General features: G+C 35.2%; 1 protein-coding gene across 3 annotated transcripts in view; it reads right to left on the bottom strand.

Annotated features, from left to right (window-relative positions):
* The window catches only part of ADAM7 (ADAM metallopeptidase domain 7), a 65529-nt gene that overhangs the window by 30130 nt on the left and 18567 nt on the right, over nt 1-16832 (bottom strand). For all 3 annotated transcript variants that reach the window (XM_014737834.3, XM_070256226.1, XM_070256234.1), the window contains 6 exons: nt 15512-15590; nt 14089-14165; nt 12852-13044; nt 11518-11571; nt 8663-8734; nt 617-786 (listed from right to left, as the gene is read on the bottom strand). In XM_014737834.3, coding sequence (XP_014593320.3) covers nt 617-786; nt 8663-8734; nt 11518-11571; nt 12852-13044; nt 14089-14165; nt 15512-15590 — 645 coding nt within the window. The remainder of the gene's footprint in view (nt 1-616; nt 787-8662; nt 8735-11517; nt 11572-12851; nt 13045-14088; nt 14166-15511; nt 15591-16832) is intronic.

The raw sequence follows: 16832 nt of genomic DNA, 5'->3' as shown, positions 1-16832 counted from the left end.
ACAGGCTGAGTAGTGTGCTAGGTATTTTGAATCATAAGAATGAAAAAAATGCCCCCTCTCCTTTTAGGAATTAATGACCTAGTATTCTAGATAAATACAAACCTTTACTTAAGAATAGTAAAGACTTGGCAGGCTTAATTTATCAGATTAGTTGTCTGTCATCTTGAATAGTAGAGAAGATGCTCTTGAAGCACTGGTCATTGGATGAGCACACTTTGTTGAGGAAAAGTGTCCGGAGAATGAGGTGCTTCCAAGGAAAGGTGGGTTCTGGTGGAGCATTAGAATGACATGGCATGGCAGGCTGAAGGGAACTAGTGTTGAGTGCTGACAGGTAAAGTAAATGGAATCTAAAAGTGCTTTGCTTACCTAATGACATTTTCAACCCTGTCCAGGAATATGAATCTATCACATTTTTCCTTTTTAATAGTAACCACTATTAGAAAGACTGATTATTAAAAAGTTCATCTGGAAATTTTCTGTACAGCTAGACATAACATTTAGTCCCTGTGTTCCATCCAAAAGTCAAATGCTTTAAAAGTATTTTGGTTGTTCATTTGTTTTGTTTTCTTTTTAATGATCCACCTAAGGCAGGCGGGAAAAAAGAACAGTTACATACCTGAGTAATACAACATGATCAAAATTCTTCCTTTTTTTAAGGATTATTTCCTGCCAAGCTGAAAAACGCAATAAGGTAGTTTTTATATTTGAATCTATTTCTATTTTATCTCCATTTGTCCACGTCTCAAGACCAACCAACGTCACATGAACGTCCAAGGTTTTATAAATCTGTTTAAAGGAGAAATAATTTTCACAAAGTCAAGTTGGAGAAAGATCCTTCATCATTGCCATATGCCCTTATATCTAAAAAATAATGATTTTAATGTGTGAGGTACATAAGCAAAAAGTGCAGGTTTCATTTTACAAACAGTTGTATAGAAACAGAATGTAGGATGAATCATGCAGAATACGGGGTGAATTGCCATGGCTAACAAAGGAACTTGACTACAAACGTATGATTACCCTTGAACAATCATAAGCCTTACAGGCACTGGGCTCAGGATATGTCTAGAATAAATAATTTACTAAGGTTCTGAAATTATAACTGACTTGAAAAATGTGAATTTACTAGCAGTGGCACACAGTGGAATAAATGGTCTTTACTCCTCTCTCTGCTTTAGGTTATGAGTTAGTTCTGTGACAGAATAAAAACTGATGTTGGTTTTCAAATATCAATAACTTAGCTGCCATGTTTGTTCTCCATGTTGGATTTTTGGAACTATCTTGTTCTCTATGAAATCTTATTGGGGATTGCTCAAAGCAGGCAGAAATAGTCATAGCCCATAAGCCTTCTTACCCCCATTCCCATTCTTTTCTAAACACTTAGTTGTTAGATACTTTGATGCCAGAGCAAAAGAAGGCAGAATTTAAGCAAATATGAGGATTTTGAGACAAAGAACTATGTATTCTATCAATTTTATATTCCATAATAGCCAGTACAAGGTAGATTGAAAGAAAGAATGAATGATAAACTATGAACACTGAGTTAAGAACAGAAATGGAGAGACAACTCATACAGTATTAATAGAGAATGTAGCTGGTTATTAAGAAGTTTAATGTTTCTGCTATAACAACAACCTTGTGTTAATTTTCTGTTTTTATTAACCTGAATAATATGAATATGTTGAATTTCACGTGTCAACATGATAACTCAACAAGATCATGTCATACCCAAGAGAAGTAGGCTTCTTTAAACTCTCATGAAGTTAGACCTTTAGTCAAATCATGATCTCAAATCTATACCGGAGCTTGTGATATCCATTCCTTTTTGCCCTGATCGTATCATGGAATAAACCTTATGAGTCAGGTCCCATAGAGAAAAAATCGTTTTAACCTGGGCTCTTTGTACTCTCTACATTCATGGTGGGCTTTGGGTTCATAAACTAGATGCAAGTGCAAATGGAAATAATGTTTGTCCTTCTATGAATGTATTCTCTTCTAGTGAGAAAATGTCCTATAAAATAAAGCCATGTTTTATCTGTGGAATGCTTCAATGGGTTTGGATATACATAGTTGGAAGGTTGCAGGGAGTTGATTTGCTCTTCATAGTAGAGAAAGAACTTTGGAATTTCTGAGATAAAAGAGGTGAAGACATAATAAAAATAAAATGAGAGAGGATGCAGTGAAATAATGAATATAGGCTCTGTGGGAGATAAAGGGCCAATAAGAAGTGATAAGATGGGAAGGGTCAAGAATTTTAGACTATGTTACTTTAAATTATTTTTGATGTGACTTCTCAATATAAACTGAAAATATTTAGTAAAAGTTCAACAATATGCAATCATTTTGTATTTAACGCTTACTTTGGAGATGGGAACCCAAGGAGGGAGACTGAGTCTTATAGTTGGAGCAATGTTAGGCTGGTGATAAAGACAATTGCAAGATATAAGAAACAGGAGAAAGCAGAGGTGACTATCTATATAGGTGACTACTATAGTAGATATGACCGTTCTACTTCGAATTTTTCCTACCTTTTAGAAAAAGTCATGGGGAGAATTTTTAGTTTCCATAATTTAGATTTAAAGTTGGAAGGAGTTCTGCTTCTGGCTGAGATGTACAAAGTTGGAAAGAATGTTGCTTTTACCCTGACAAAAACAAAAAGCTAGAGAATCTACAAAATCATTTATTTTCTTGAAACCACAAGAGAACTGAGGTAATAGGGCAAACAAGTAGCCTGAAATCTAAGGAAAGATAGCCTCCCTCAAGGAGAGATGGTACTAAGGCATCTCCCAGTTGCAGAGTATGAGGAAAAGAGATGCTGAGCACCACACAAGCAGGTAAGAGGAATTCACCAAAAATTTTTAAGAAATTGCTAAAGGGCAAAGGAATGTGAGTATAGGAACCTCCAGGGGACACAGACACATCCACACACAGACTCCTCTCCATGGGTTTCTTCTAGATACCCATGAGAATGATGGAGGACAGAGTGGGAGACTGGAGATATCCTCCCTTGGTGGTACGGGCCTGAAGGATGGAAGCAACTACTGCTTTGGGAACATCTTAAAACCTACCAGACTCTTCTCTCCTGAGGAACAAAAGCCTTAAGCTGCTGTATGAACTTCAGCAGACTTTTTTTTACACCCCCAGAGCTCAAGTGAAGACCTATCCTGGTTGAAAGAAGAGAAAAGTAAAAAGCTTTTATCTCTGGAGGAGAGACAGGGATAGAAAGAAACTGTCCTGAGATGAGACCATCTGAGGTCTCCTACCAACAGAGAAGAAGCATGAACATTGAGAAATATCTACCCCAACACCCATGGTCAGGGCTTTCTTAAGACTGAAGTTAATTAGGACAAGAGAAAATGCTCTGAATCCCATAACCAGGCTAGCAATCCCTGAAAAGCAAACAAGAATAGATTACTACTGAAGAAGAGATAAGAATGTGAAGGGAGAACTTCTTTGTACATTAGCCCTTGATATAGGTCTGAAGTTGAGGGTGAAGCAATAACAATCTTTCCAATAATTCAGGACCCACTCTAAACAAGGTAACACTAAAGAGAATGTGAAGCTGGTGGTGCACTGCAGGTAACAACAGCAGCAAAACCCAAAACCAGCTCAATTTCTGACAAGATTGATTCAATCCCACATGTTAATGGCCTAGAAAGAGAAGAAGTGTACATTCCCAGGCACAAATACAATTTCCTTAGTCTCTACTATCCTACACATAATGTCCAGTATCCAATAAAATATTAAAGAACATACAAAAGAACAAGGAAAAACAATCCACTGTTTGAGAGATGAGCCAACAAAAGTAGACTCAGAGATAATCCAAACGTTGAAATTATCTGACAGGAAATTTAAAATGATAATTATTAATATGTTAAAGCTTCAGTGCAAAATACGGATGTGGTAGGCAGAATTCTAAGATGGTCTCCAAGGATTCCTGCCCCCTGGTACATACACCCTGTAAAATTCCCCTCACTTTCAATTGGTCAGGACTGTGAATATGATAGATTTTATTAATATAGTTAGGTTTTCTATATGACAAAGGCAAAGAGATGTTGCAAATATAATTAAGGCACTTAAGTCAGCAGATTTTGAATCAATCTAAAGGGAGATTATTGTGGGTAGGTCAAACTTAATCCTTTAAAATGAGAAATTGTAATTCTTTAAATTAAATCCTTTAAAATCAGAAATTTGAAGCAGCAGAGATTCTCCTGTGAGCCCAAAGAACTAGGCTGGCGTGTTGTGAGAGGGCCCATAAGAGGATTACATGGCAAGGAATTGTCAGCACTTCCAGAAACTGAGATGGTCCTCAGCTAATGGCTAGCAAGAGTTTGGGGACCTCAGCGTTACAACTGCATAGAACTGAATTCTTCCAACAACATAAATAAGCTGAGACCCCAGCTCTGATTTCAGTAGTGTGAGATCCTGAGCAGAGATCCCAGTTTGCTGTATCCAGATTTCTGGCCTACAAAAATTGCGAGATAATAAATGGGTGCTGTTTTAAGCTCTTAGGTTTGTGGTAATTTGCTACGTGGCAATAAAAATCTAATATAGTGAAAAACATGCTTGAAGAGATGAGGAATTTCAGCAGAGGTATAAACTATAAGAGGGAGTGGATGGGGGCTGGCCCTGTCGCCTAGTGGTTAAGTTCAGCGCACTCCATTTTGGTGGGTGGGTTTGGTTCCTTGGCACAGACCATACCACTTGTTGGCAGCTGTGCTATGGCGGCAACCAACATACAAAATAGTGGAAGCTTGACATAGATGTGAGCTTAGGGGGAATTTTCCTCAAGCAAAAAGAGGAAGATTGGCAAGTTATGTTAGCTCGTGGAAAATCTTCCTCAGCAAAAAAAAAAAAAAAAAAAGAGAGAGAGAGTGTGAATGGAAATGATAGAAAAATATATAGTTCCAGAGATAACAGAATGGATTTGATGAGCATATCAGTAAGCAAGACACAAGCAAAGAAAGAATCAGTGAAACTAAAGTTGGTTTTATAGAAATTATCCACACTGAAACACAAAAAATTAAAAGAATGAAACACAAAAGAGAGAATTCAAAGCTGTGGGAAAATCACAGGGTCTAACATATGTGGAATTAGAATCCCAGAAGGAAAAGAGAGAGAGATAACAAGGGAGAAGAAATATTCGAAGGGATCATGGCCAAGAATTTTCAAAACTAATAAAAATCATTAAATCACATATCCAGGAAGCTCAGAAAATCCTAAGCAGTATAAACACCAAACACACATGCATGTATGCACACACATACACACACATAGATATCACACACAGGGGACTGAAGAAAGGGGGGTCAGAAAATATTCCAGTTCAAGACAGGAGAAAATGGAGTAACATCCCCAAAATGCTGTAGGAAAAACAAAAACAAAACCAAAAAACTGTCAACTCAGAATTTTATACCTTTCAGAAATGAAGGAGAAATAAAAATTTCTTTACACAAACAAAAACTGAGAGAATTCATATGTAGTAGATATGCACTACAAGAAACGTTAAAGGAGTTTTCAGACAGAAGTAACATGATACCACAAGGAAGCGCAAGCTACACACACAAAACAATAAAGATCTCTGGAAATAGATAAAATAATGGTAAATATTAAATACACGTTTTTTTCTGATGTTTAATTGCTCTGAAAGACAATTTATTGTTTAAAGCAAAAATAACAGCAATGTATTATTGATTTATAGGATGCATAAAAGTAAAATGTATGATAACCCCGAATAGCATCTAGGATACCTAGTGCCTGGATCTTGCTTCCTAATACCATTTTCCAATAAAAGAACCTGGGCTCCTTAGAGAAATGGCCTATTCTAGCACTGGGGCAGGAAATATACTAGATGAGCCTGGAGCATCTTATAGTGCCAGAAAGTAAGGAAGTGCCAAGAAACACATGTGCCAACACACACACACATTGATGAAGTATGTCAAAGGGACACACCAAATAACTAAAACATTGCTTGATGGCCAATACTAAAACCATTTGAGCAATAAAATGAAGTAATATTAAATTGTAATTCAAAATACAAAAGAAATGCCCATGAGTTCATACTGATGTAAATGATTGCACAAATAAATGGAGAGAAAAGAGATAAATTTTCTATGTAAAAGAATATCAACTAATTTTTGTAGGTACTCTACTTTCAAGGAGCAGGAGAACTAACTCCCCACTCCACACATAAGTGTGAACTATGTATAGAGACTTTATTCCTAACAATAAAGTGTGAAAAGGGATGAGAAATGAGTGACTTTGCCAGGGAGAAACCTAAAAACACTACCTCATCCAGATGATCAATATCAACATCAACAGTAATAAAACAGGTTGACAATATGTACCATTGACATGGTGTGATGAAAATGGCAATTAGATGAAATCCAACACAAGGACATCCTACAAAATGTCTGACTAGTACTCTTAAAAACTCTCAAGGTCATCAAGAATAATGAGAGTCTAAGAAACTGTCAGAGTCAAGAGGAGCCCTTGGAAACATGAACGCTAGATATAACGTGGTATCTTGGATGAGATTCTGAAACAGAAAAAGGAGATTTTTTAAAAACTAAGGAGATCTTAATAATTATTTAAATTTAGTTGATAATATATCAATACTAGTTGTTACAAATGTACCATACAAATCAAAAATATTGGTTATAGGGGAAACTGGATTTGTGATAAATGAGAGTTTTCTATGCTTTCTTCTCAGTTTTTCTGTAAATACTAAACTGTTCTAATGAACAAGGTCTATTTTAAAAAATTGATGAAAATATTAACACCAAAGGTGGATGGAACAAATTGGAGTACGCTGTTATAAGGTACTTCTACTATATGAATAAGGATATGATATTATTTGAAGGTTGTCTGTTCTATTAAGCATTTATATTATAAATCCATGTTTAAGGACTAAAGTATTCTTAAAAAGCCAACGGTGGAAATAAAATGGAATTACAAAAAACAATCACAAAGCAGCAGTGCAAAGAATTTTTAAAAAGGACATTTGGAATAAGAGAAAATAACTAACAAAATGATAGATTTTGATCCAGCCATATCAATAATTATATTAAATGTAAATAGTCTAAACACACTAATTAAAAGACAAAGATTGTCAGATTTAATAAAGAAAATAATACTATCTACAAGAAACCTACTTTAAATATAATGATATAGATAAATTAAAAGTAAAAGGATAGCAAAAGATATATCTTGCAAACTCTAATGAAAAGATAGTTGGAGTAGATATATTAATTTCAGACAAAATAGGCTTAGGGACAAAGAATATTTTCAGGGTTAAAAAAAATCATTACATGATGATAAAAAGGGTCAAGTCACCAAGAAGACGATTCTAAATGAGTTTTCATCTACAACAAAGCTTCAAAATACATGAAGTAATAGCTGATAGCACTGAAAGGAGAGACAAATTCACCATCACAGTTGGAGACTGCAACCCTCATCTTTGTATTTGTTAGAAAAAGTAGACGGATAATCATTAAAGAACAGAAGACCTGAAAAGCACTATCAACCAACTTGACATAATTGATATTTATGGAAAACTCTGACCAGCAATAGCAGAATATTCTTTTTTTTCTTCAAGTACACACAAACATTATCTGCCAGACCAGATTCTGGCCATAAAACAAACTTTGACAAATTTAAAAGAATTTAAATCAAACAAAACGTATTCTGTAATTCTAATAGAATATAAATTATAAACAAGTAACATAAAGATATATTAAAAAAATACCAAGTTCTTGGAAGTTAAATAATATATATATATAAACACTGACTCAAAGAGGAAGTCACAAGAGATACTAGAGATATTTTAATTAAAAATTATTCATTCAATTAGAATGAAAATTAAAAATAAAATATATCAAAATTTGTTAGAACCAGCTAAAGAAGCATACACGTACCATAAGACCCAGTATGTCTAATTCCTAGTCATTTACAAAAAATAAGTGAAAATTCATGTTTGCACATACGCCTGTATGCAAATGTTTAAAAAATTATATTCATTACAGTAAAAAACTAGAAACAGATCAAATGTCCTTCAACTAGTTAATGAACAACCACTGACCTAGTGGAGTTATTCCTTACATCATCTTTCTTTGGGCCCTCTTTATCCTAGGAACGGATGTATGACTGAGAAGAAGTCAACATGAGAGGGATGTGTACAATTCACAGTACTACTTTTTAGAAAAAGTTTATAGTTAATTCTATTTTGGAAAAATTAATCATTTTAGTGCATCTTACTGAAATGTTTCCCCTAATTTTTGTGTCAAAATATGGACAATAAAGTATAGCTTGAAACTCATTTTGCTATGCAAGGTCATGGAATAGTGATTTAAAATAGTGGATTTGATTTATGTATAATGGGTATTCAAATCTTTGTACATTGCTTTATAAATTTTGTGATTAGTGATCAATATTTGAAACTTATTTAAATATTAAATGTCATTTACTGAGGAAATAAAAAACTCAGCTGTGGTTCATTTGTTGCTGTGAATTTTTCAATGCACATTTGCTAACTGAACTACTTGACAAATGTGTTTGGGGTGATCTCAGCATCAGGATTACCACAAAAATCCAGCAGATAGCTATCCTAAAATGTTCTTTCCATTTGTAGTTTTAGCTTGATTCAAAGTGTATCAAATCTTACCATGTTGACAAAATTGACCATTCCCCAAATTCGGTTCCTCAGTTTAACGGGAGGATGGTTATTCCTGCGATACTGGAAATATAAACATCAGATCAACATTCATTAATAGTAGGAGTTGAATAAAAACTCAAAATACTTTACCCATTATGACATATTTCAAAGAAAACAATTATTAGCTTTCCTCCTAGTCAGCTAAAAATCCGCGCAACTTATACAGAAATACATTTTTTATATAAAATGACTAGATAACAGCAGTTTCTAAAGACATGCTTCAGCTTAGCACTACTTTATGGTTGTCTTTATAACTTTGTCCCCTTTTCACATTACATTGCTTTATTAAACCAACTGATCAGTGTTCTTTATGTGAAACAAAACATATTAAACTCCATAGCAGCCATTATATGGCAAAAAACAGCAACTTGATCAGCCCTCCTCTGTCCATGGTGGTCACAAACTAAGTAACATATATCAAGGATCACCCTGGAGTCAGAGATGTGATGGAGATGGGCAAGAAATTGTGGCTCCCCCTTCTCTCCAGGAAATGGTTAAGAAGACAAAGCAGACTTTCCTGCTCCAGCCTATTCTGTCTTTTGTTCTCTTGTTACAAATGGATTCCCTATCTGTGCTGTCAAGACCTTACTCTCAGCATTATCAATTTAGACCTGATAAAATATACTTGATAATAACATAAGATGTTCTGTAGGGATAAATGCACATGGTTGAGCTTCTTTCATAATAAAAATAAAAAGAAGCATGGCTTTCCTGAATCTTGCAAGTAACCTCTAGTCATCATTCCATTGGTCTCCTGTTGTCTTAAATATCTAAATACCTCAAAGATATAATATTAGAATCTCTTCAATTCTCATCTCCCACGCCCTCCTTCACCCACTACTCATTGGTTTAACTGCCGCTATTCTGTTGAAAGTATTGTTGATAGGCCCATGATTGTCCTTTTAGTTATCAAATCCATTGACCACTTTTTCCTCGTCTTCCTGGTCATCTTATTCTTGTTTAATACTGACTATTTTCTCTTTCAAGAAATTTTTTATCACCTTGGTTTCTGTTACCCTATACACTCCTAGAGTTTTACTGTGCACAAGTTTCTCTTTTCCACCATCTCCTTAAATTCCGGATGGCAAATACGTTTTCACACTGGGATTCCCATGATCAATTGATAGGGCTTGCCTAAAACACACAATTGGGAAAGATTCTGAGGCTGTCTTAGGGATAAAAAGAATAGGGTACTTCATCAACCAATGATTTCCACCTATGGAGGTAAGGGAGAAGGATAGAGATACTCTTATTTCCAAATCTTTAGTAAATGGTTAGTGTCCCCAGGATTCAGACATTTGTGTTCTTCTTTCCCTTTCAACTTACTAACTCTGGGTGTACAGATCCATATCCTCACTCTACTCAGCAGCTTAAAACTCACATTGCCTTCAAGAGATGTAGACTCCTCAACATGTTTTGCCAAAAGCTGCCTTCGTTTTTCCTATTCTGTCTTACCAGATACCCTCACTCTACTTAACTCTTGTTCTGCTGACTAACACGTATATATATGTTAAATATATATATTTAATAGTCAGAACCTGGCATATTGGATATTCATTAACTATTTGTCAAATGAAAATGGATAATTTACTATAGGAACTTCTCTAAAAAACAGAAACCCTTAAATATTTTAAGACCACATTAAGGCAGCATGTGTGAGAGCTATGCAGGTAAAGTTCAATTTAATGTACTTAAATTTAAATTTAATAAATTATTCTTAGTCTTTACTAATAAATTGTTATTAAGAACAAGGCTTATCTTAGCATTTTTTAAAAAGTTAGTTAAAAGAATGTTCTCACCAATGAAAAGAATATGTATTTTCTATTTTGTGGGTGCAGGATAGTCTATCAATTGATTAGATCAAACCTACATGTGGTTCAAGTATTTTCTATTTTTGTTGAATTTTTGTTCTGCTTTACTTAGAATTTTCTAATAGAGAGGAGCTAAAAAACCCTTGCCTTCCCTGTGACCCTGTTATTTTTTGTTGCGTATCTTTTTATACTCTGTTGTTGGGTGTGTAATCTGAAATATCAGCGGACAATTTACAGTTCTTGGAGAGTTACTCTCCTTTTCATTATGTTGGTTGACTCTTTCTCATGTGATTAGTTTTATCTTGGATTATGAAAGTGTCTTTATAGGGCATTTTTGACTTGGGCTCTAGTAGTTTACCACATTTCTAATCAGTTTCTATGTTGAAAGCTTTGTTTAGCATTTGTCTATCTGAAGAAAAATATAATACCATGCCCCACATCAGTGCATGACACAGGCTTAGGACTTTTGCTTTCCTATGCATTAGATTTTCTCTGTCCATCACTGCAGCAAACAGAACTTTTCCCTTCTCTTTGCAATTTCAGTGGAGAGAACTTTCCTAGTTCCCTTTTCAGGGGTGGGGCAGCCCTTTATGGCTCTGGGCTTTACGCGGTATATCCCATGTATTGTAGATCACCAGGTCTTTGATTTTACTTACTATTCTGACAGAGATTTTCTTCCTCATGTTTAGCACTTGGAGATTTCCTGTGTTTTCTTTTGAACTCAACTATAGATTGTGAATGTATCTTCAATTTTTTATACATTGTTCATTATTTCCATATGTTCATAACAGGGAAGAGGGTGCTCTTTTGGCTTAGTCTGCTGTAATGCCAAAGAACCTTATCATCTCTTATAGAAGTCTATTCGGGGAAGCTAAAAACAGAACATTTATCCCAGAATGGAATTCTGATTAAAATATTTTTTTCTGTTTGTTAGAATTACAACTATAGTTTTATAAAGATGAATGAAGAGATAATGTTCATGTGAAAACTTACCACATTATCATCAGCAACAATGAACAGTTCCACATACTTTTCTTTATGGGTGCTCTGGAAATTTATGAAAAATTTAATGAAGTATGGTTAATATTTCTCATGTTAACACTTAAAATGGTAAGAAATGTCAATATTATTGATACAGAAGATGAGATACAAAAGTATATCCAATAATTCTAGGAATTTATCTAATTGAGACCCACTATATTATTAAAACATTTAGCCCTGTATATCAGATTTTAATAAATCTGCAACAACATTTTGCATTTGATTATGCTTCCTTTCTTTGTTTAGTTTTTCATGTAAAATAAGAATTTAAAATAAAGAATCATGAATCCAATTTTTAACATTTAGTTTTTTTCATTTACAAAGTAACGCTTACTAAATAAGATCATGTTAAAAAGGATCCATCTATAGTTGACAGCTAAAGCACAGCACTGGCCAGAAGGACCAACTGTATTCCTTCTACTCCCCCTGTCTGTCAATCTCTCCCTTCAGCAGTCTTAATTCCAAGGGACCATGTATAAAAGTTGCTAATTATAGATCTTTTATTTGAAACATCAATACCAGAAAATTCTGTTTTCAGTGTCATACACTGAGGTACATGCTTATTCTCTGAGTTTAAATCAGAGGCATATTGTTCAAAGATTTGACTAAGTCATTCTTTTGTGGGCTAATTAATCATTTATTGATTGATTGATTCAATCAAAGACCATATGTTAGGCATCTAGTAAGTTTCAGGCATAGTCTGTACCATGGATGTATGAAGAAGATGAACACCCATGGAGCTTAAAGGCTAACACTTACTGAGGATTTAAAGTGATATGAACTAGCAGCATAGAAAAGCCTAAAATACATAGGACTTTCATTGTGCAATCATCCCACCAGAAATTGGCCTTGTTATTACTCTTAATTATCCTTAACTAGAACATTTGACCTGATGAAAGGGGGAGAACCTGGCTTATCATCAACAGTTCTCACCAAAATCTGGCAGGGAAGACAAGGAAAGACAATACCTAGGAGAGGTTTCAAGACATTGTAAATTTCATTCTTTCCAACCACTTATAGCCCTAATGTTATAAATCTGTATGTAGAGTTATAGATATCCCCCTCCCTTGAAATCCAAAAGACAAACTGAGATTTACTGTAGGGAATGAACACTTTCTATATAGATAATAAAAATGAAAGTTTGCCATTTCATATTTCAAACAATGAAGAGTCAGACTCAGGTAGCATGTACACTTATTTGGGCTCATAATCTCTCTCTCAAGGTCATAAAGAAAATAAGAGACATTTTACCTGGGGTAAAAATGATTTAAAAATAAAGCACTCACTTCCATTTTGGAGTCTTCCATGGATTTAGCATTATCCTTTGGAACAGCTGTCCTGGTAGAATTGAGCTGTGTACAAGAATAGTTGGCAGCGTACTGCACCTTCGGGTTATATTTGAACACCAAATGTTCTCCCTCATCTGAGTATTTTATTGGTTCAATGAGGTACCTTTGGTCATTTACCCTGAAGAAACCCCTGTGGAAATTGGAAACAACGTATATTTAAGATGCATTCCATTTTACAACTATATTACATTACTACATAATACTATTCTGTTCCATTTTATTGACTCTGCTTTTTTAAAAAAGGGAAACTATAAAGTCCTCATGAGCATATAGCCAGGTGTTCTGGGTGATAAAGAGATGAGATTATATGTGTCCTTTGATTGAATTAACAACTTTTGTGAGAGTTAACTTATCTGGATTTTCAGAAGTTTGATAGCCCAATCTCTAGTTTGAAAGATAGGTGGAGTAGCAATTACCGCATGGGGCTGTGGACACCTGGTAAGCATCTCAGTTCTTCCAAAAATTTTGTGAATTTTTATGTCCATCATGCCCTAATTGTAGAGTAAATATATAAAAGCACAAATACTATTATGTGGTAATTTTGTCATTCAAGGGGTTCTCATTCTTGAAAACACTAGGAACTGCTCAAGTAAAGCCCTCATAAATGAAGACAAAAGTTTCTTGTTCTTCTCCCCCTTCCCTCCCCGCATCTTCCTCCTTTGTCTTTGAGCCCAAAATGGACAGAGAGCTTATATAGGCTCTCCTTCTGACGTTTTACTTGCTAGAGACTGGAAACACCACCTGATTTAGTAAAAAGCTGTGAAGCATTGTGGTGTGGTGGGAATTCCTTAGACTCAAAGTTAGGAGGCCTGGTGTTTGGACTGAGTTCTAACACTATCAAATTGAACATTCAGGAGCAAGTTTCTGATTTCAGTATTCTGACCTATAACATGAAAGGACGGGCTAGATGATTTCCAGCAGTCTCCCAACTCTGAATTCCTTGATCATATACTGAAGAACTTGTCTTGCTTAGGGCTGTGGGTTAGATATCTTCTTGTCAAAAATGAACATAAGCAATGTGCTGGAGTGGGCACTCACACTCATAATATGCAATAGCTTTTTTTCATTATTTTTCTATTTACCAGGGTTGTTGAAAAGAAAGAAGAGAAGTGAATGTCTTTGAAAATCCATAGGAAAACTCATAAAGGGAACAGAAAGATAAACTGTGCATTACCTCAGACCATTACACGTGCTGATGCTGGCAGCAGAGTCTAATTCATGTATGACGGATCCTTGGTAAAAACAGTGATCCTAAAACAGATGAAGAGGCTATTGATATAAATACATACATTGATATTATATAAATGTTAATATCTACATATTTTCTACTCAGAATATATCAGTACTTCATTCTCATAAATTACACATATTCATTCATGCATTCATTCATTGCTTTCTTTCATTTGGAAAATCTTGAAACTACTTTAGAATCCTTTTATTTTAATCACATGGTTACTTTGTATAAAGCAGTATATGGATTCTTTCCTCCCAAATTTAGCAGTCTATTAGTTGATGACACCAGCCTCAGAAATGTGACCCTTTTCTACAGAAATATTACTCCTTTAATCCATCCTAAAATCTCTGCCAAACTACCCCTCTTGTGCTATTATTATAATTTGTCCCAGTTGCATATGAAATCAAGCCAAAGTTTTTGATGATTGTTAAAGTTAGGTCTCACTCTCCAACCAGCTCCTGGCATGCCTCTCCCTCCTGTCTCTCTACTTCTCTCGGGTTGGCATCTTTATCACTTCCTACTTGGTGTTTTGCCCCTGGGGATTCTAGCAGGTATTTACTCTTTCCATCATTTCTGTCTGTTCAACTCCTGCCTATGTGTGACACTTTCCATGGCCCCTCAGGGACCTCAGACCCTCACAGGCCAACAACCACTCCCTTCATAAAAGAATGTTACTCAGTTTTCTTCATGTTCTATTTTACAAAGATTGTATGATGACTTAGATTTCATAGTTGACAGCTGCCCTAAATAGAGGAAATAGGTTTTAAAAAGGATACTTTGGTAAGAGAGAATAAGGTCATCCTTGGTTAGAATGCTGCAGAGGGCAGGTTCTAGAAAGAGGAATAGGTTATAAAAATAGAAACTGTATATGCTGGAATAATATTAACAATAAACGAACAGAGATTCACTTGGAGAATGAAGGAGAGACCTCAATGTTGGTGCATGAGAAGACTAGAGGATGTGACTCACATAGGGTCAATCAGATGGCGTTTTTAAAAATGTTTCACGTCTTTAGATTTTAGCCATTTAGCTTGATTACAATCTGATCAGGGACCTTATACTTCTTTGGGGTCCTGCTGTACCCTCCCTCCAGACTTAACACAATTTGGGGCACATAGAAACCAGTTTGTAAAGAAAAACACGTTAGCAGTCATTGGTTTGCTTGTTAGGCAGTGATCAGCCTCCTCGAGAGCTCAGAGGGTCAGATTTTCCGTTCCAGGATCGTTCAGTGACGGTAGTCAATGTAGGACCCATTTCTGATGAAATACTTTCTGAAGCTCTTGTAAAGCTGGAATTGGATTTCAAAATCACACAAGAAAATAATATTTTCCGAGAAGAGACATAGGAAGTTTCCATAAAATACCATGATTTGAGGATGTCTGGTGATCTCCTCTCCTTTTGTGGAGTAGTATGTTTCACTGTAATTTGAGGCTAGGAACCTCCTGGAAAAGAGGGCAGAGAGGTAGTGAGAGTCACTGTGAAAAGTTATCAGATAAAACCAGTTACGTGAGAGAGAAGCCTCCAGGCTGCTTTCGAATCTCAGCGAGGTCCTCTAACGCCAAAAACAGGTGAGCAAGTCAATCTCACTCACAGGAAAAGTTTCATACCCAGATTTCACGATTTGGTAAAGACTGTAGAAGAGATAGAAAAAGATTCTGGCAGTTTTATCAAGGCAGCATCTTGAGAAGAACCTAGAGAAAATATTATCTAAGTAAAAATCTCTTGCCTTAAGAGTCAAAATTAATGCAAAAAACTTGTGAAATATACATCATATGTATATAAAAATATATATCATATGTAGAAATATGATATATATAACAAATATATATGTTATATAAAAATATATTTATTTTATGTGAATATATAGCTGCTGGGTTAATATGTGTTAAAATATAGGTATCATATGTAAATATGACATATACATAAAATATATTTATATGTATCAAATATATTTATATACATATGATACCTATATTTTAACACATATTAACCCGACAGCTATATATTTAGATAAAAGCAGTATGTATCAATTATAGTAAATTTAGAAAACATAGAAAAGTACAAAAAAATTGTCTTGAAATCCCACCGAGAGACAACAACTGCTAATATTTTCACGTAATTCTTCATAGTCTTTTCTCTGCAGGAGTAAAGGGATAACATTTGAGTAATCAAGAGTTACTCTGCTTTCCCACATCTCCTGTATCGAATCCCATAGGTATCCTCAGACCAAGCACTAGGATTGTCTATCTCAGCTGCCTCAGGAGATGAATGCTACGGCAGAAAAGAACAAGGGAGGAAATTATTGGCTTTTATTTTACCCTGAAAAATAGACTTTTGAGACTCAGGACAGAAACACTAGTCTTGAAAGGCAAGGCTTTTAAAATGTAAGAGCTGAGCAATGTGTGTTTCCAAAGTTTAATAATGAAGAGCTCCAGAAAGTTTTCTATCAATGAGAGACAGACAAAAATAAAAGAGATGCCAGGTTACCCCATCACCAGGATAGACCAGGAAAAGAAGCCTGGTGGAAGGGAATGGGTAGAGGAAATATGATGAGGGGAGGAGATTGCGTTACCTGAGTAAATGTGGATACACATGGAGGTATCATACAAACAGTTAGATCAGCAGCAAAGACTTCCTGATGTGCCCTGGAGAGTACTGTCCCTAGAACCAGGAGAAGCGGGGTG

Source organism: Equus caballus, chromosome 2 (assembly GCF_041296265.1).
Source record: "Equus caballus isolate H_3958 breed thoroughbred chromosome 2, TB-T2T, whole genome shotgun sequence".
NCBI classification, from domain to species: Eukaryota; Metazoa; Chordata; class Mammalia; order Perissodactyla; family Equidae; genus Equus; species Equus caballus.
Note: the sequence above shows the minus strand (reverse complement) of the source record. Positions and strands in the feature narration are given on the sequence as shown.